We start from the raw sequence: 21577 nt of genomic DNA on the forward strand, positions 1-21577 counted from the left end.
TACAGGTCTCCCACGCAGGTGCAGGGGCCCAAGGACTTGAGCCATCTTCTACTGCTTTCCCAGGCCATAGTAAAGAGCTGGATCGGAAGTGGAGCAGCTGGGACTTGAACCAGTGCCCATATGGGATGCCGGCACTGCAGGCAGTGGCTTTACCCACTATGCCACAGCGTTGGCTCCAGCCTGGTATTTATAAATGTTTTTCATTATGCCAGATTGCTCTCAAGAATCACTGGATAAATTTATGATGCTGATATGATCTTTAGAGTTGCTGTGGTTTTTCCAAAGATTTGCAAAGATGGTCTTATAGACATGCCACTGAAAGTTGTTCAAAAGTTATTGAACTTACTTCCCTATCTTCTGTCAGTGTCACTTATTACAGTGTTTCTTACCTAGTGCCAGTAGTTAACTGTTGTTATTTTGATATTTGTTGATTTTCTCAGAGTCAAAGGCCAGACTGCAATATTTGAGGAGATGATAGAAGATGAAGAAGGACTGGTAGATGATCGAGTCCCTACCACCACCCGGGGTCTGTGGGCAATAAGTGAAACAGAACGATCTATGAAAGCAATACTATCATTTGCAAAATCCCATAGATTTGATATTGAATTCATTGATGAAGGGAGTGCTTCAATGGAACTGTTTGAAGCATGGAAGAAGGAGTATAAGGTATCATGTTTTATTTCTAATACTGAAATTCTTTTTCTTTTGTTTTTCCATTATGAAAATATTTATTCATTCTATTTATATGAAAGAAAGAGTGAGATACAAGCAGAAATAGATCTTCTGTCCACTGGTTCACTTCCCAAATGACTGCAGCAGCCAGTGCTGGGCCAGGCTAAAGCCAGGAGCCAGGAACTGTCTTGTTGGTGACAATGAACCAACTCTTCGAGTCATTACCGGATGCCTTCTAAGGTGCACATTATCAGGAATCTGAATTGCAAAGCAGAGCCAAGACTTGAACCCAGATACTGTGATATGCTTTGTGGGCATCCCAATCAGCAACTTAACTGCTGCATCAAGTGCCAACTACTCTGTTCCTTTACATTTATTCTATTTTATTTTATTTCATTTTATTTTAATTTTATTTCCTATTTATTTTTGTTTATTTTTTATTTAATGCATTTTTAAAAATTTTTTTTTAATTTACTAGACAGGTAGAGTTACGGACAGTGAGAGAGAGAGACAGAGAGAAAGGTCTTCCTTCCATTGGTTCACTCCCCAATGGCGCTGTGCCAATCCGAAGCCAGGAGCCAGGTGCTTCCTCCTGGTCTCCCATTTGGGTGCAGGGGCCCAAATGCATGGGCCATCCTGCACTGCCCTCCCTGGTCACAGCAGAAAACTAGACTGGAAGAGGAGCAACCGGGACTGGAACCCAGTGCCCATATGGGATGCTGGCGCTGCAGGTGGAGGATTAGCCATGTGAGCCACAGTGCCGGCACCAGTGAATGCATTTTTACATAGATACAACTTTAGGAATATAATGGTTCTTTTCCCCATACCCCCCACCCTGCTCCCATCCCACCTGCCATTCCCTCTCCCATCTCCTTCTTCATTATGGATCATTTTTAGTATGACTTTATATACATCTATGCTAATCATAGATTTCAACAATTTGCCCCCATGCCCACACACAACATATAGAGTACAGTTTGAGGAGAGAATTTACAGTTGATTCTTCTATTATAATTCAGTAGGGACAGAGGTCCTACCTGGGGAGCAAATGCACAGTGACTACTGTTGTTCCTTTAACAATTAACACTTTTTTTTATGATGTCAGTGATCATCTGAGGCTTTTGTCATGGGCTGCCAAGGCTATGGAAGCCTTTTGTGACCATAGACTCCTTTGGTATTTGAACATGCCATAAACAAAGAGGATGTTCTCCTCTCCCTTCAGAGAAGAGTGTCTCCTTCTTTGATGACTCTTTCTTTCCTCTGAGGTCTCACAGAGATCCGCCGTGTAGGTTATTTTTTTGTCACAGAGTCTTGTCTTTCCATGCCTGAGATGCTCTTGTAGGCCTTTCAGCCCGAACAGGAAGCCTTATGGGTTGATTCTGAGGTCAGGATGTTATTTACTGGGAAAGTCATTCTAGGAGTCTGCTGTGTGGACTGATTGCCATGTTGGTTCTTCCTTCCTTTTTAAGTCTATTATTTTTACTGGCTGCAACATATGGTGCTGCACCGATACAAAGCCAGGAACCTGCAGCTTCTAGGTCTCCCACATGGGTGCAGTGGCCCAAGGACTTGGACCATCTTCCACTGCTTTCCCAGGCACATTAGCAGGGAGCTGGATCAGAAGTGGAGTAGCTGATACTCAAACCAGTGCTCATATGGGATGCTGGCACTGCAGGTGATGGCTTTACCCACTGTGCCACAGTGCCGGCCCCACCCTTTTTTTCTTTAAATCTGCTTTAAAGACTGGAGATTCATAATTTCTCCTCCCCTAAAATGTTACTATTATAATAAAGAATAATTAAACCTTTTCTTGGGCTTTGAAAATGTTCATTCTATTCTTAGCTTTATTTCACTATACTATTCTATGAAATTTATTGGGTTTTGTTTTGCTTTTGCTTTGTGAATAGCAATCAAATGTCAGTAAACTTAAAAATTGGGGATATAGGAAATACTTCTCAGCCTACTGACTAAGACTTGAAAGCATTCCAAAAAATAATGCTCAGAATATCCTTTCATGCTATATTTTAATTATTCTGTGGGATTATAACACTGTACTTGATATTCTGGAATTCATTAATTTAAAAATTTTTTTTTAAAGTTTTATTTATTTGTTTGAAAATCAGCATTGCAGCAAGAGAGGGAGAGACCGACAAAGATCTTCCATTTGCTGGTTCATTTCCCAAATGGCTGCAATGGCTAGGGATTTGCCAGGCTGAAGCCAGGAGCCAAGAACTTCTTCTAGGTCTCCCACATGGGTAGCAGGGACCCAAACACTTGAGCCATCTTATGCTACTTTTCCCTGGCCGTTAGTAGGGAGCTGGATCGGAAGTGGAGCAGCCGAAACACAAACCAGCACCCATATGGAATGCCAGCATTACAGGCAGCAGCTTTACCTGCTATACCACAATGGGAACCCATAAAATTATTCTACATATACATTTGAATTTGTTTTTTCTTATCCCACTTAATGGGTGAGATGGGTAGCGGAAGAAGAGCGTTCCATTTACATATAATGCCATAATGCCAAGTAATACCTGTTCTTAATCTGAAGTTCTTGCTTTTTAAAGCAGGATAAAAAATTTTATGCAGAACATCATGCATCTTCTGCAGTATCAGTTCATGTATTTGTTAATTTGTGGAATAACACTTTTATAAGGTAAAAATTATGGATTAATCTAAAAAGTAAAAATTATTGATTATTAATATTTTCCTCCTACATTATTATTGTAAATATAAAGGATGATAACAATTCATTACAGCAAGCCATCGAAGAAGGCATTGAATACAGAAACCAGTTGCCTCTGTGATCTTCCTTTGGGCTCAGTTTGGCTGTGTGTTGTGTCTGTAGGTATGCTTATCATACCGTTCTCCTAGATCTTTGAGAGTTTCTTCTCTATAACTTTGCAGACTAAACCATTTTATAGAAAAGCAAATGAGTGAGCTACTGCTATACATATCAACCAGATTCAGCCTCAAAATTCAGTGTTAATGAAGAAAACATGTCCAAAATTTATACTGATGAATATCATTTTGATAATTTTCAGAAACCTAACCAAACTACTAAGAATACATACATGTAGTACCTGTCAAAGAAAAGTCTGTAACAATAAGTACAGTTCAGAATGGTCGTTATCTCACTGTGGTATGTTGAAGGAGGAATGTGTGAGGGAAATGAGAAAGAACCCAGAGGCTTCCCAGGAAATTTGTATTACTCTGTTTCTTAAACTTGGATGAGGGAGAAGAGTACCAACTTTTGTGTTTTAGTATTCCTATTACATATGCACATAAGTTTTTTGAATTTCTAAAATATGTTTTAATAAAAAAATTTAATAAAGCATATATTCTATCACCCCAATATTTATGTATAAAGACCTTTGGTTCTACCAGGAAATCTTTTGAGTATTCTGTTTCTAAGACTCTTAAGAGGTAGGCAGTGCTCTATGGAGAATGATTCTGTCTCATGCTTCCTCATAAAACTGTCATAAGTAATTGTTTGTATCTTAGTCACTCAATGAAAAAATGTCTATGTCTTAAGACCTCACTGAAGACTTTTGCTCAAAGCACATCTTGCTTGTTTTTAACCAATTTTAATTATGTGCTTTATTACACTCTGTATCTTTTTCCTCCCTTCAGTTGCTTCATGAATATTGGATGGCTCTTAGAAATCGTGTATCTGCTGTTGATGAACTTGCCATGGCTACAGAAAGACTCCGAGTGCGTCATCCTAAGGAGCCAAAGCCCAATCCTCCTGTTCATCATATCATTGAACCACAAGAGGTAATGTGCAAGTAAATCATAGAAAAGGGTATTGCGAAATTGATATCACAAAAATGCAAGACCATTGGAGAGATGGAGTTTGGGTAGTGATTAAACTTCTTTAAGGATATATTTAAATCTCTAAACAAAGTTTGAGCCATGGAAAAGTGTTATTTTAAGTCAGAATTTATCAAAGATGAGCAGTTTCATATCTACTACATGTTTAGAATCTACTATTTTGGTGTATTTTTATGCATTTATCTAAATTTCATGTTTATCTTTATTTGAACACTTTCTATGTGCAAAAACCTGTGGGGCTCCTTGATCACTTTTTAGACATATTTTCTATTATCTCAGCTTTATCAGATCTAGAAAAATCTTCCTTAGGAACAACTGAGAACTTCTTTGGCAATGTTTTCTTTTGCAAATGATAGAAATCAACAGTGTATCTTCTAATAAATCTCTTTGAATACCAGGATTAAAACATTGTTAATCTTTTCTATTCAATATGAAATTACTGTTTTCTTTGTAATTTATCTTTATCTTCCATGTTTTTAATGTTTTAAATTTATTTCTTGCTATGACACTTTGAAATAGTAACTTACAAATACTTAGAAATATTCATTGTTTACTCTCTAACTTAAATATTTATTCTCAGTAAACTTTTCTGTGAAACCAATCTTATTTCGATTCTCCTTCTGTGTTTGCTATATTGTATGGGCGGGGGTGGCAAGAAGAAGAGAAAGGTTCCTCCCTGAATTTCATAAAATCACTCTTGCCCAAGCAGAAAATCATTTAATTTTTCATCATGCTATGGATCTCTTCCTGAAAACTGATAACTAAATAGAATTTGGGTTGCTTCTTTTCTGACCTCAGGTACACTTCCTAATTAAGATAACTATATCTTGAATTTGGTGTTCTAAAAAGCAAAAACAAAAACAAAAAGTCCTCAAAATCTAGTAACCACTTTGAAATTTGTATTTTAATAATAGAATGGGTTTTCTTAAAACAGGACACATTTATATATTTTATATAGTTTAGCCATCTTTTTTCTGAGAAATAATAAGAAGTTTTTTTGTTGTTGTTGTTTTTAGGTAGAACAAAATCGTATTAAACTACTAAATGATAAAGCCGTTGCTACATCACAGCTTCAGAAAAAACTTGGGCAGCTTCTTTATCTAACCAACTTAGAGAAGGTACTGCTTACAAAAATACTGTATTTTCCCATGCTGTATTATTATAATCACTTAAGGACTCTTTCCACTTAATCTATTAGTGTCATAATTCACGTTTTTTTAATTAATCCTTTTTTTATAATTTTTATTTATTTGAAAGGCCGAAAAAGGCAGAGATCTTCCATCTGCTGGTTTACTCCTCAAATACCCAAAACGACTAGTTCCAGGGCCAAGTTGAAGCTAGGAGCCCAGAACTCACTCTGGGATCTCCCCCATAGGTAGCCAGTACCCAGATGTTTTAGCCATTACCTGCTGCCTCCCAGTACACATTAACAGGAAGCTGAAATCAGAAGCAGAACCAGGACTCAAATGCAAGCATTCCAGTTCAGGATGTGGTATATCAAACACTGTCTTCGCTATCATGCCGACTACCTGCCCCTAAATTAATCTTTCATCTGCTTTTTTTATGGGTCAGAACACTAGCTATGTCTACAATTGCTACATAGGCACAAAAATTATATCTATAGAACTTAATAAATTATACAGCTAGCATAAAAGGTATTTACTACACAGCAAAGAACAATTATAACAGACTAGTTCAAAGTCTTGAATAAAAACATTACAGACAACATAACTCTGGGTGACCTGGAATAAACTCCTGGCTCCTGGCTTTGGGTTAGTCAAGCTCCAGCTGTTGTAGCCATTTGAGGGGTGAACCAGTGGATGGAAGGCCTTTCTCTCTGTCTCTCCCTCTCTCTGTCTGTAATTATACCTCAAATATATTTTTAAAAATGTAAAATGTATCTAATTTATTTTTGGATTCTTATTTTTTGACTAGTCTCAAGACAAAACATCGGGAGGCATTAATCCAGAACCCTGTCCAATCTGTGCACGACAGCTAGGGAAACAGGTGAGATTATGATAAATATGTATAAAACACCTTACAGTTTTCAGACTTCCATACACAGTCTTTTTCTTTGACTCTGTTTCTCTGTTTTTCTCATGACAACCTTGTGTGTAGGCAAGTATTACCTCCATCTTAAAGATAAGGCCAGAGGTTAGGTGACATGTTTAGGGCTTTAAGTGTATTTCTTTTTGATTATTAGTATACAGATGTCTAAAAACATGATAGTATCATATTGGTTCTTCTCTTAAGAGATTCATATTTTTATCCTACCAGCTGGGACATATTTCTGCTTTGTATGATAAATCAGTATATGCAATGTCAGAATATTCATTGCATTTCAAAATTTAAAGCTAAGGCTATCACTGTTAAATGAGTGCAGTATTCTTGGCCATATTTTTCTATGGACGTAAAACTAGAAGGTTAAATGTATGTGTGCTATACTCTAGGCAGCAGTAATCAGAAATAAAGTATCTTAATTTTTTAGAAAGCTTTTGTTTAATAAATATAAATTTCATAGTATAGCTTTAGGAATCTTAATTTTTAACATACAAGGGGAAGGGGAAATGTCAAAGGATACTGTGTGTGGCTGTAACTCTTAGTTATGAGTTATTACATATGGATGTTACATTGGAAACTGAGCAGAAGAAAGTGCGTTACAGATACTAGTGACTTGTGACCTCAGTGATAAAAATGCTGTGATAAAAGCTGTAATAAAAATAGAAATATGACTTAGGGTGGTATCTTTTTTTGCTTTTTTTGGACAAAATTTATGCAACTGAATTGTCCTAGAAATTATGTCATTTGTGTCCTAAACCTGTATAGTTTTCAAAGTTCTTTCACATATATTATCTTACTTAATTTTAGTATCACCTGGTCTCCTTAGAACATATTGGTTTACCAGCCAGTGCCACGGTTCACTAGGCTAATCCTCCACTTGCAGAGCCGGCACCCTGGGTTCTAGTCCCAGTTGGGTGCCAGATTCTGTCCTGGTTGCTCCTCTTCCAGTCCAGCTCTCTGCTTTGGCCCGGGAAGGCAGTGGAGGATGGCCCAAGTGCTTGGGCCCTGTACCCACATGGGAGACCAGGAGGAAGCACCTGGCTCCTGGCTTTGGATCGGCACAGCACACCGGCTGTAGCAGCCATTTAGGGGGTGAACCAATGGAATGAAGACCTTTCTCTCTGTCTCTCTCTCTCACTGTCTAACTCTGCCTGTCAAAAAAAAAAAAAAAAAACTTATTGGTTTACAATAATCGTTAAAAAACTGCTCTTTTTTTAACAGATTTATTTATTTATTTGAAAGACAGTTACAGAGACAGACAAGAGAGAAAAATTGATCTTTCATATGCTAGTTCTTTCCCTAAATGGCCACAACCACTGGGGCTGAGCCAGGCCAAAGCTAGGAGCCAGACATTCCATCCAGGTCTCCCATGTGGGTAGCAAGGGCCCAAGTACTTGTGCCATGTTCTGATGCCTTCCCAGGCACATTAGCAGGAAGCTGGATTGGAATTGAAGCAGCTGGAACTGGAATCAATTTTCCCAGGGGGGATGCCAGCACTGCAGGAAACTTCTTAACCCACTTTGCCTTAATACTGGCCCCAAAACTATACTACTCAGACTCTGTTCATACCCACAACCACAATCTGTGGGAATTGTTTTGTTTCCTTTTGGTTTCTGATTCCTCTCTCCTCCTATTTAGATCTATTAAAGTAGAATCTATCAGAAATAAGTCCTGCGTGCTGACAGATGCCCTGGAGGCATTGCCATTTGTCTGTTCTCGGGCATCGTCAGTGAATATCTGTTTTGAGTTACTTTTTTTAATGCATTCCAATATCCAGAACCACTTGTAAAATGCACCTGAGATACTAGTCTATCTCATTTTCTATATATCAAATATTTTTATATGTAAAAATATAAATATTTAACAAACTAGGTAGAATAGTTTGAGTAAGTATTATCTCCTTATCAATGTTACTCTCAGTTCTTCTATTGCATCTGCTATAGTGGTAAAGGAGTAATTTGCATTTTTCCTGAATCTGAAAGGATAACCCCAATTTCTTACAAAATAATACTGATAACTCACTAGGGTGAGCCTAATAAAGACTGAAAGCTTACTTCTGGACTAAAAATAATTAGTTTGAAGGCCAGTTGGCTTTAATGATAGAAAAAAATATTAATGCCAAAAAATAGTAGATAAAATTCTGAGTCCATTCTACTGCTTTTAATAAATTTACTGATTGGAAGACCTTTTGATAGCATCTCCCTGAAACTTGTTCTGTGTGTCTCTTTTCCAGTGGGCAGTACTGACCTGTGGACACTGTTTCTGTAATGAGTGCATTTCTATTATTATCGAACAATACAGCGTGGGGTCCCACAGAAGCGCCATTAGATGCGCCATCTGCCGCCAGACCACATCGCACAAGGAGATCTCATATGTCTTCACCTCAGAGAAAGCAAGTCAAGAAGAGGACATCCCTGTGAAGGTAAAGTAAGTGAAGAACTTGTGGAAACGTAGTCAGTTAAGACAACATAATAGGAACCAATATCTGGAAAGGAAAAGACTAAAATCAGAACAGGGTGGCTACAGTGACTCTGAAGAAATCACTGTTACTGTAGACATAGACAACATAAATGCCTGAAAGGCACAGCTGTACTGCCTACTTTTGCAGTGTGGAAGGACACAGGAACACTTATATAAATAAGGCTAGCAATATTCATGTCCACTGTGGCAAGAAAATAATGCAGAATTCCAGTTCCCTATCATCTTCTAGATTATTTTTGTTCACTACATATAGATAGAAATCTGCTTATATTAGAAATTCATTTAGGCTGGCGCCACGGCTCACTAGGCTAATCCTCCACCTAGCGGCGCTGGCACACCGGGTTCTAGTCCCGGTTGGGGCGCTGGATTCTGTCCCGGTTGCCCCTCTTCCAGGCCAGCTCTCTGCTGTGGCCAGGGAGTGCAGTGGAGGATGGCCCAAGTGCTTGGGCCCTGCACCCCATGGGAGACCAGGAGAAGTACCTGGCTCCTGCCTTCAGATCAGCGCGGTGCGGCAGCCATTGGAGGGTGAACCAATGGAAAAGGAAGACCTTTCTCTCTGTCTCTCTCTCACTGTCCACACTGCTTGTAAAAAAAAAAAAAAAGAAAGAAATTCATTTAAAGAAATTTTTTTCCATATCCTTTTACTCAACCCTTTAATCAGAGGAAAAGGAAATATCCAACCAAATTGAAAGGAATAATATGTTGGTTACTGAAGCTAATGGAGACTTCAAGAAAAAAGAAGTAGCATACTTTAAACACCAGGGATTGATGTTTAAGGCATAGCCAAAATTTGCATTTATTTTTCTAGGTGTTTTTCTTGCTTCTTTCCACATTTTAAGAAAGTGACTATAATTTGAAATCCGAACAGGATCCATAATTGGACTTTCTCCTTCAATGGGTATTTATTTAACGAAAAGCCTTTACTAGATATTTTTGTTCCTTATTACCTTAAATATACTTTTTAAGTGTTTTAAAATAAAGCACGGGCAAAGCTGAAATCAATTTATAAATGTAGTAGGAAATAAAGGCCTCACCAGGTAGTTTAGAGTGTGATGGGAGACTGATTGTCAAGAAGAAGTAGAATCTTCATTAATTCTTTCTCCTGTGTACTGTGTACTATCTTCTCATTCATTCCTAAGAAATATGTTTTGTGAGTAAATCAATGACAAGGTGAAATTTAAGGCCAGGATTAGGTACTTGTTATGGTGTCCCCCCTCAATAAAACTACAGTTGAATTAAAGAACTTTTGATTGCTGGATTTTTTTCCCCAAGTGATTTTAGTAAAATCTGAAACTATCAGTCATATTATATTGTTCTCTAATCTTTTGGTATAAATGAAATCTCAAAGTAATAATGAACTTTCATTTATTTATTCATTCATTGAGTCAGTCCGTCATTCATTCCGCATGTACTTCTGGGACAAATCCTGTGTGGCAGGCAGTGTGCTGGGCCTCAGATGCAGCACGCACTCCTGAATAAAGCAGAATGGGCACTACCTTAACTTTCCAATTTGGTGGTGTGGGGAAGTGGTGTGAGTTAGGACATAAAGCACAGACCTCAAACAAATATATGTTACAGTTGTAGTAAACATTCCAAAGAAAATCAGACCTGGCTTCCCTACGGGAATGACTGTTAAACAGTCATTTAAGGATGAGTGGAGTAGCAGCCTAAGGAGAGGAGGAAGGTTCTAGAGTAGAGGTTCCTAGACAGAAAAGAAAAGGAAGAGAAACACAGTACCTGGAAAAGCCCAGTCAGGAAGGACTCAAGTGGAAGTATGTTGCTGCAGTGTAGAAAGCCAGAATGAAAATGGGATAGAATGAATCTGGAGACCCAAGAGGGGCCTGATATTAAAGCTGCATCTGAAAATTTGAAGATTTTATTTTCACATAAGCTAAGAGCCATTAAATTTTTAAGCAAGGCAGCATCTTAATTAGATGTGGCTGTTTAAAAGATCTCTCTTCCTACAGTATGAGAAAGAAAAAAATAGAGTAGAAAAAAATGTAGAGACCAGTTTAGCAAGCAGCCCCAGCTGTATTGGTGGCTTTGATTGCTTTGATGGTAGTGGAGATGGAGTGGACATATTCAATATGTAGAGTATAGTCGATTCATAAGGTAAAACGTTGGAGGCCTTAGTGAAGGAGATTTCATAGATGACTCTGGTATGGGAAAATCAAGCAGATCTGATATACGGTGTTTGGAAGAGAATCCACTTAAGGCGTTATATTTCAAGTGCTGAAAGACATTCAGAAAAGTATTAATATGTGAAACCAGAGATATAAAATTGAAAGTTACAAGCATAAGTGAAAAAAAAAAACATGGGAGTGAATGAGAATACCTGAGGAAAGACATGGAGAGATTATTGCTTCAGGTGAAGTCCAGTAATTCATAACTTTATAAAAAGTAAAGAGGAAGAGCGGCTGGAAATGGAGCCTGAACAGAGAAATGAGAGACAAGAGGCATCCAGGAGAGTGTTACCAACAGAGGCCACAGAAAAGCTGCTTCAGTAGGGAGGTGATTATCAGTTGTACTCATTGATGTTGAAAATGGATCAACTGGGGCTGGCGCTGTGGCATAGCAGGTAAATCTGCTGCCTGCAACGCCAGCATCCATGTAGGCTCCAGTTCAAGTCCTGCTGCTCACTTACAATCCAACTCTCTGCCATGGCCTGGGTAAAGAGTAGAAAATGGCCCAAGTGCTTGGCCCCCTGCACCCACATGGGAGACCCGGAAGAAGCTCCTGGCTCCTGGCTTCAGATTGGTCCAGCTCCAGCCATTGCAGCCATTTGGGGAGTGAACCAGTGAATGAAGGACCTCTCCCTGTTTGCCTCTACCTCTCTGTAACTCTGCCTTTCTAATAAATAAGTCTTTTAAAAAAAAAAAAGAAAGAAAGAAAAGAAAAGGAAATGGATCAACTACACTATGAACTAATAGAACAAATAGAAGTCATTGATGGCTAAGGAACTCTTTCAATGAAATGTAGAGGCAAAAAAGCAGAGTGGGAGCAATTGAGGAGTGAATAGGAAATAAGTTAAATGGAAAGAGAAAATGCCCAACTGCTTCATAAATTTAGCTGTGAAGTTAAAAACAGAGTTGTAACTTGAAGATTAAAGTATAGAATGATTGAAACAAAAACAAGACTGAAGATTTGTTGAAAAGACAGAGATATGTTAGAGGGAAAATAGAAGTCTCAGTGTAGTCAGATAATAGCCATAGACTGGGCTACTGAGCAAGAAACTATAAGGATAGGTGTCCTTAATTGAGAAAGGGAGATCTTAATACTTACAGAGAAAAACAATATTTTTTAAGATTTATTTTATTTATTTTAAAGAGTTACAGAGAGAGGTAGAGACAGAGGTCTTCCATCTACTGTTTCACTCCCCAGATGGCTGCAATAGCCGGAGCTGTGCCAATCTGAAGCCAGGAGCCAGGAGCTTCTTCTGGGTCTCCCAGGCAGGTGTAGGGGCCCAAGGACTTGGGCCTTCTTCTACTGCTTTCCCAGGCCAGAGCAAAGAGCTGGATCGGAAAAGGAGCAGCCAGGTCTAGAACCAGCACCCATATGGGATGCCAGTGCTTCAGGCAGGGCATTAACCCGCTGTGCCACAGCACCAGCCCTGAGAGCAGAATAATATTAAGTATTATGTATGTAACTATAAAAGTGACCCAAGTGAGAAAAAGGAGAAAAGGTTCTAGAAGATGAAGCAGTGAAAGTGAACCTTGGATGGGTTGTCCACGTAAACAGTAGTCTAGGTGTACAGTTGAAGATTCTAAAGAATGTTAGGCACCAAAATTCTTCAGTGAAACAAGGATAGTATTCTGTAAGTGATAGCAAAGGGTAGAATTAGGGGATAACCGGGCTTTATGAGGCTCAAAACAAAGAAAATTTTTACAGATTGAGAAGTAATGCTCTGAAACCTGCACTGGGGACTAAAGAAAACAGTACCAGACCCAGATGGAAGGAGTATGCAACAATGATCTTTGTCCACTCAAAAGGGCTGCTGAGAAAGCAATAACCTCAAAGGACAGCCAGGGTCTAACTAAAGCAAGAAATTAGGAGCAGTGTTTCTACAGGAGGTAAAAAATATGCAGGAGATTGTTCATCATAGAGGACAAGCTTCGTGTAGCACCAGTGAAAGGCTCAGGGGTAGAATGAGAACATTGGGAGGGTGAATAAGCAGGAGGGAAGTGCAGAGCAAAATGGGAATACCAGAATGGGAAAGAGTAAGTGAGGAGAAAGGATCATGACCTGAGCATTATTAGTCTGGTCCCTATCTGTACTGCATGAATGGATGAGTATTTTTAAAGCAGACGCTAGAGAGTTGCTGAGTGAAGAGGTGTGTGACCTCTGGTGCAATCTGCTGATCAGCCCTGAAGGTCTTTGATGGTTCTTTCTTCTGCTCAAAACACAAAGAACTGCTGTCCTCCCCAGTCGCCCTTTCTCCCACTTTATTCCTACTCCAGTAGTTTCTCTTCTTCCTTTCCCCTAAAGATGGTCTGTCTTAGGCCTCTCTTTCTCTTTTGTCTCTTCCTCTGGCCACAGGCATCCCAAGGGCCACAGATGGCATTCGTGGCTAAGAAGAGGCAGTCCATCTTTAGAGGAAAACATTCATCACAGTAGAAGGAACCAGCGTAAGAAAGAACTGCTGTGTCAGGCTTCAGGCAGTGAGGTTGAGGAGGTGATTGCTGTAGCTACCAGTAAACAGCACAGCCTCTAAAAACTGAGTCATTGAGCCGTCAGACCCCGACACCTGTTCATCCATGGCAGCTTTCCTAGACTCAGGAGAGCTCAGGACAGTTACATCTACTGTCCTCTAAGGACGAGGCTGGCAGTATAGACATACTGTTCATTGTGCTTTCACTTCTTCCTGTCCTTCACGAGTATCAGTGAACATGTGAATTCACTAAAGCATCTTATAAAAATTATAAGGTTATAGAATACAATGTCAATTCTTATACTTAATGTATAAGCTATAATTATTTATATTCTAAAATTAGTATAATCTGTATGTTTATATATATTGCATATATGATTGTACAAGTATTTCCCTCTTATTAAACACCTGACTGAATGCTGTACCTACTCTGCACACAACTTTTATACCTCCTCTACATTCTCACATTGCTTCTTGCCATGTTTATGTTTTCTTTCTCTGCCTTTTCTGTCACCAGTTGTATCTACCACTTCTGCCTTCTACCTGTCACCTTTTCTGACTTCTTCGACATTTCTCCCCTTCTGGCTGTCACTTTCTCCTTGAAACTATCTGCTTATTATATTCTCAACTTCGCGTTACTCTTCTGACTCTGAAAGTTCCCCATTATATGGTCATATTACCTGTACTGGAGTTAAGGAAGTGATAATGCATAAAATAAAAGTGCAGCCATGTCAATAATTAGGACATTATTTTCAAATTTTTGAGCTAATTCTTCAAATTATTCCTAAGCCTGTGGTATTTTTCTTACATACTACTGTTGATTAATAAATAATATCAGGACGTAATTTTTAATCTTAAGTTTTTTATATCATTTAAAATGTTTATTACACTGTAAGTATTCTCGTCAAGATCTGGAACATAGAAAACCAATATAATATCATACATTAGTGCTTAGTCATAACTGAACTACAGATAAAATAGATTTGAAGATCATAAAGTAGTCATATGAGACTTTTTTACCTAGTGCCATTTTATGAAAATAAGGCTTTTTCACAATGTAAAGGACCCTGTTGATTAACCATAGAAATAAAAATGAATATTGGAATCACTGCTTTCTCATTTGGTGGATACATGTCAGTTAGATACTGTGTCACAACAGTGTGACAGTATTCCTAAATGACCTTTGGAACCTACTGAGCATTTCATAAAGTAAACAAAATTCCCCTTGCAAGTTCTGACAACTGCCAGGCATTTTGGATGGTGAAGTAGGCCTCCTGGCAGAACATATACCGCACGTGGCATGTTCCCTGTGTCCTGTGTTTGGCTAGATTTCATAGAAAACATTTTTGCTAGTGGAAGCCCTGACCCTATAATAGACAACATTATTATTGTCATAAGAAGTTTCTGTCCAGGAGAAAATACATTACCTAGAAACAGCCACAGCAAAACATCCTCCCCACTATTGCATCACATTCTCAAACTTTTGAGTGACTAACAATTAACTGGCACACTTATGAAGTAAAAATTTTTTGCAGGCTCTGCCTCCATGAATTCTGGCTCAATAGATACGGGAATCTGCATTTTTAACAAACAAATCTGATCATAGAAATATACAACCTTTTTGTAGAGAAGAAAATATTTATGTTCAGACTAAGAAAGCTAGCAATACCTTATGTAGAATTTTTTTAGAAAGTTTTTTTTTAGTAAAAGATTCATTCATTTATTTATTTGAAAGGCAGAGGGGCAGAGGCTGACAGAGAGGTCTTCCATCCTCTGGCTCACTCCCCAAGTGGCTGCAATGGCCAGAGCTGGCCCAATTCAAAGCCAAGAGCCAGGAGCTTCTTCCAGGTCTCCCACATGGTGTAGGGGCCCAAGCACTTGGGGCATCTTCTACTGCTTTCCTAGGCCATAGCAGAGAGCTGGATGGGAAGTAGAGCAGCCAGGCCTTGAACAGGTGCCCATATGAGATGCCGACACATCAGGCAGCGGCTTTACCACCATGCCACAACGCCAGCCCCTTATGTAGGAGATACTGTGTGTAGAATCCTGTTTTTTTCTCTGTCCTGATTTCTGATGTCTTTTACTTTCAAAGTATAATTAAATATCCAGCTGGGCAAAAGCTAGTTATGAAATTCTAAGTTTGAAGTTAGTATAAAATAATCTGGTAAATACAGTTCACAAGTGGTTGTATTTAAATATATTTATCTAAATATTCTCTGGTAATGGGCAGGTATTTTCACAAAGCATATTAAGCCATTGCTTGGGTCACCTGCTTTCCATATCAGAGGGTTGGTTCGGTCCCAGCTACTCCACTTCCAATCCACCTTCCTGCAAATGCATATTGGGAGGCAGCAGATGATTCAAGTACTTGGGACCCTGTCACCCATTTGTGAGACCCAGGTGGAATTCTGTGCTCCTGGCTTTGGTCTGGCCCAGGCCTGGCTGTTGCAGGAATTTGGGAAGTGAACTAATGAATGGAAGACTCTTTCTCTCTCTCTCTCTCTCCCTCTCTCTCTCTCTCTCTCTCTCCCCCTCTCCCCCCCTCTCTTTCTCTCTCACTGTGCCTTTCAGTTGTATGAACATAAACATCTTGGGGCCATCATTGTGGCCTAATAGATAAGGCCGCCACCTGCAATGCCAGCATCCCGTATGGGTGCCAGTTTGAGTACTGGGAGCTCCATGTCCAATCTAGCTTGCTGCTAATGGCACCTGAGAAAGCAGAGGAAGATGGCCCAAATTACTGGGCTCCTGCATACACATGGAAGACCTAGAAGAAGCTCTTGGCTCCAGGCTTCAGTCTGGCCCAGTACTGGCTGTTGTGGCAATTTGGAGAGTGAATCAGCAGATGGAAGCTCGATCTCTCTCTCTCTCTCTCTCCCTGTAACTTTGCTTTTCAAATAAATAAAATAAATCTTTAAAAAATAAAAAGAAAACATCTTTAAAAATAAATATTCTCATATACGATAAAATATGGTTTATGAAATGATGTACATGAAAATTAACTGGTGAAACTTAGTATGCAATTGTGTGCTTGTTACACTCTGTCATGACTAAATATAATTGTGAAAAAACAACTACCTTTCACTGGCCAATTTCTATCTACTTGCAATTCTATACTGTTAATGAGCCTCATGTTGAAGCTAGCCATAGCTTACAATAAACTGAACAAACAGTAGAAACTTTTAAGACCAATATATATTTTCTTTATGAAATTATGAGAAACTTCCTTTGAGGAGCATTAGCTCCATTAAAATGTGGAGAGGAAGACTTTGTTTCATTTACTGCTATATCCCAGCTTCTAGAACAGTGCCTGGTACTAGAACAGTGCCTGGTAATATTGCAGGCATTTAATATGCACTCACATTGGGTGGATGACTGGATGAATGGGTAGATTGGCAATTGAACAGTATTTGCACATGCATATAATTAATGTCTGTAAGAGACTTTGTATCCAAATGAAACGAACTTTTCTGCAATTGCAGTCTTATCTATGAACAGTTCTGCAGTGGAGTTAAAAGAACAGGATATTATTTCTGTGGCCTGGTGCACTTGTAAGACGTCCTGTAATCTAGGTGGAGTTTACATTGAACTCTATTCAACTAATATGTGAATGCTTGTAGAACCCATCTTGCCCAAGGCATATGCTTGAAAAGTATCCCTACTTAATGAGACCAGTCTTGGAAGCTTCATAACTGCATTTACCAGCATGGGTTTTTAGCATGGTGAACAGGTGCAGCCAGAAATAAAACAATGTTAACTGATCTTCCTCAGCTTGAAACTATTATGAACAACACATGCTAATAAAAGGAGTTAGCTTAATTTCAAAAAGAAAAGTCCATAATAAAAAGAAAGGCAGAAAATACCAAAAATAGGAAATGACTTTCTCTTTACTAAGCAATAGTAAGAATATTCAAGTTATTTGCGAATTAAAATCACTAAGGAAGCCTAAAGAAGAATCTGTTACTTACCACTAAACACAATCCTAATTCTTCATATTACTGTTTAGAGAACATAGATCTCTTTAATGCAGATTGGGGGAAAGCTAAGTTATATAAATTTGTTCTCTTTAATATTTCTCAATGAAGATTAAATCATAAAAGAAGATCTAGTCTTAAGAACTTTGTTTCTTGTAGGTACGTTAAAAAGGTTGCAAAAATAACCCAGGTTATAATTAGAAGATTAAAATACTGCATGTGCTCTATTTCAAATGTGATTATCCCACCTCTGACAAAGCTGAATCTCATAGTCTGTGCAGATGGCACAGATCAGGCTTCCGTTTGACCCTAGGGCAGTATGAGGTACTGCAGGTATAATTGTGTGTGGTGTAACAGTAATGACAATTCAGGGAACACTTGTAATAAACAAAATCCCCAGTGCATCACAGAAGTCCCCAAATTACAGACCGCCAACTCATTCCTTTAAAATCCTTGTTGTCCTGAAATAAGGGTAAACAAAGTTTTTTTTTAAATAAAAATAATTACACACACAAAAATAAATTACTCAAGAGTAAAATCAAATGTCACAAAATGGAAGGTGTAGCACTCTCTGCCATTCCCTTTCTTTGTCTTGCCACTGAGAGCAATTTCTGTTTTTACTTACCAGGGTCATTTATATAACTTGCAATAATATAAATGTTGTCTTTTGAAATATTAGCTTTAGGCACAGTCTGCTGGCTTCTCACTATGATGAAATTAATGTATCTCCTCTTTCTTCGGTCTCTACTACCTCCTAATTTTATATATAATATTTTTATATATTATATTTATACTATATATATTATGATGTACATAATATTCAGGTTTGTTATCTAGTTGTGGAACTGTCTTCCATATCTAGAAAAGAATCAATAAATAGTGTATATAAGATTATAATTTGCTGTTCACTACAGAACCAAGTATAATGATTGAAGGCATGCAAAAAGGATTGTAATCTAATCCTGTGTCACTTAAACTACTTTTCTTGGGACAGGCATTTGAGATGGCAGTTAAGATACTTTGTTATTGACCCAGATCCCATGTTAGAGTCCCTAGGTTTGAGTCCTGGCTTTGCTTCTAGCCAGCTTCCTGTTGATACATACCCTGGCAGACAGTACTTGCCTCCCTGCCACCAACATAGGTGGATTGAGCTCCTGGCTTCAGCCTTGTCCAGCTTAGGCTGTTGGTAGGCATTTGGGGAGTCACCAGCAGAGGGATGATTTCTCTCGGTCTCTATCTGCCTTTCAAATAAAAAGTAAATAAATAAGATTTGCTTTTCTTTTTTAAATTTTTTCCCAGAAACCTTTTATTTAAGGTCTATAAACTTCATGCATTTCATTTTTAGAACATTAGGAGTATAGTGAGTGTTCCCATCCTACCTGTACTCCCAACCCTTCTTGCACCTCCTTCTCCTATTCCCATTCTTATTTTTCACTAATATCTATTTTCAGTTAATTTTACACATATAAGATTATACTAAGAGTTCAACAAATAGTATGAAAAATAAAAACTGTTCCTTAACAGTGGAGATAATTTTGACAGATTTCCCAACAAACTAACCTCTACAAATTCTACAATTTTTAAACTATCAGTGGTTAAATTTGCTTGTTTTTTTTTCATACCTGCTTAAGAGTTTAAAATTTTTGCCAATCTGATAGGTCAAATGAGGAATCAAATTTTCATTTATTCTACATTTCCCTAAGAGTGAGTTGAGTTGCATTATCATTTGTTGGTCACTTAGAATTTCTTCTCTGTGAACTCACTATTCATATCCTCTGCCAATGTTTAAAAACTGGGTTATCATTTCTTATTGATTTGTTGGATTTCTTCAAATATGTAAACATTTACCTATTTCTCTGTCCATAGTTTCATAGTTTCACCTCACCCTGGTTAGAATGGCTTACATACACAAATCAACTAACAACAGATGCTGGCGAGGATGTGGGGGAAAGGGCTCACTAATCTACTGCTGGTGGTAAAGCCACTATGGAAGACAGTTTGGAGATTCCTCAGAAACCTGAATATAGTCCTACCACATGACCCAGCCAACCCCCACCTTGGAATTTACCCAAAGGAAATTAAATTGGCAAATAAAAGAGCTGTTTACAGCTCAGTTCACAATAGCTAAGACCTGGAATCATCCTAAATGCCCATCAACAGAATTCTGGATAAAGCAAGCTAATTTTTAAGCTGATGATTGTGTATGTTCTACAGATGATATTATAAACATCCAAAAGACTCTACACAGAAAAAAGGTTCCCCTAGCACTGAGCTAGAAAAAAAGGGTGTTTACCTTAATCTGATTCCCCGTGGGTCTTCAAGAAATTTATGGGAAATGTGCATTTTAATTTCATTTTTCCACAAACTTTAGAAAGTTCCCTCATAGTGCTATACCAAACAAAGCCTTTAATTTCTGGTTTCCTTCTTGGTCTTTCATTAGGAGGAGTTAACCAGATTCTGATCAAATGGTTCAGAACTATAGCATTTGTAAGGGATCATTGAGGTGTGTCATTGCACTGGCCAAATTTTGATAAAATACTGTGGTCTTTTAATACAGAATAAGCAGTTTAGTTTGCAGTGTTGCTTACAAAAAATTGTGTCATAAACTCGAGATAATTTTTAAAGAGACACCTTGCAAGAAACATGGATGTGACTCTCTGTAAATTCCTAAATGATCTGCTTTATGCTAATATCCTGTTTTCTCTTGGCTCTCATTTGAGATGATTATTAGACTGAAATAGATCCCTTTAATACTTTTCTTTTACATTGGAGGAATAATTGCAAGTCTGTATATCCAGAGAAATAAATGGAGTTTCAGGATTTTACCTTGAGAATTTTAAATCTCTTTCTATGGCTCTATCTTGCCAACTTTTTGAAATTAGTATAGCTTTCTTCTTTATTTTCACCTTTGAGTGCGTCTTTGTGTAAAAATGTATGGGAAATATTGAGGAGTGAGCTTGGGTTGCTTTGGAAGCACTGTTGCTTCCTTTTGATCGGATTTGCTCCCATTTGTGGTATGATCTAGGTCATTTAATAGTGTTCATATTTGCCTCAGAAAGATAATGTTATTGTTTTCTCCTTGCCAAATTTTGGGCTAAACACTTTGTGAGCATTTTCTCATGGAGTTCTCACAACCCCCTTTGCCAGTAGGTACATTTATCCTGTGTGATAGATGAGGAAACAAAGGCTTCCGAAGGTTAGAGCTCACATATCGAGTAAGTTATAGAGCTGGGAGTTGACTAGATTTCTCTCTTTCAAAATCCCGTGCTTTCCAGCTACGTGCCACACTGTCTCCCAGAGTACTCCAGAAGAATAAGGGCTACAAAAATGCATGCTATATTTCCCTCATTACTTATCTGTTTTTTTATAATTTTCTCATTTTTTACACTCTTCTGATAAAGATGGTTATGGGAGATGCAAAGAAACACTCCTTTAAGTATTAGCTTTGTATGAATGTGCTTCATTCTAAATATACAACATTTGTAGCTCTGTCAATGTCCTTGGTAATGCCATTGCAACAAAGTATTCTTTATTCATTGGATCCTTCAATATTTACTTACATTGCAGGTTTTATTCATTGTAATCTCTTTTTTTTTTAAGATTTATTTATTTATTTGAAAGTCAGAGTTACACAGAGAGAGGAGAGGCAGAGAGAGAAAGAGAGAGAGAGAGAGGTCGTCCATCCAATAGTTCACTCCCCAGTTGGCCGCAATGCCTGGAGCTGTACCAATCTGAAGCCAGGAGCCAGGAGCTTCTTCTGGGTCTCACACGTGGGTGCAGGGGCCCATCTTCTACTGCTTTCCCAGGCCATAGCAGAGAATTGGATCAGTAGTGGAGCAGCCGGGTCTCGAACCGGCGCCCATATTGGACGCCAGCATTTCAGGCCAGGGCACTGCACCACAGTGCT

General features: G+C 38.4%; 1 protein-coding gene across 3 annotated transcripts in view; it reads left to right on the plus strand.

Moving 5' to 3' along the window:
- The window catches only part of SHPRH (SNF2 histone linker PHD RING helicase), a 98095-nt gene that overhangs the window by 63242 nt on the left and 13276 nt on the right, over positions 1 to 21577 (plus strand). For 2 of the 3 annotated variants that reach the window (XM_070074610.2, XM_089332587.1), the window contains 5 exons: positions 441 to 666; positions 4306 to 4449; positions 5523 to 5624; positions 6442 to 6513; positions 8801 to 8989. In XM_070074610.2, coding sequence (XP_069930711.2) covers positions 441 to 666; positions 4306 to 4449; positions 5523 to 5624; positions 6442 to 6513; positions 8801 to 8989 — 733 coding nt within the window. Of the gene's footprint in view, positions 1 to 440; positions 667 to 4305; positions 4450 to 5522; positions 5625 to 6441; positions 6514 to 8800; positions 8995 to 21577 lie in introns of all 3 variants that reach the window. The other variant, XR_016233658.1, reaches the window with a different exon arrangement.

This window comes from Oryctolagus cuniculus, chromosome 5 (genome assembly GCF_051225735.1).
Source record: "Oryctolagus cuniculus isolate XC-2025 breed Fujian yellow rabbit chromosome 5, ASM5122573v1, whole genome shotgun sequence".
Lineage (NCBI taxonomy): Eukaryota > Metazoa > Chordata > Mammalia > Lagomorpha > Leporidae > Oryctolagus > Oryctolagus cuniculus.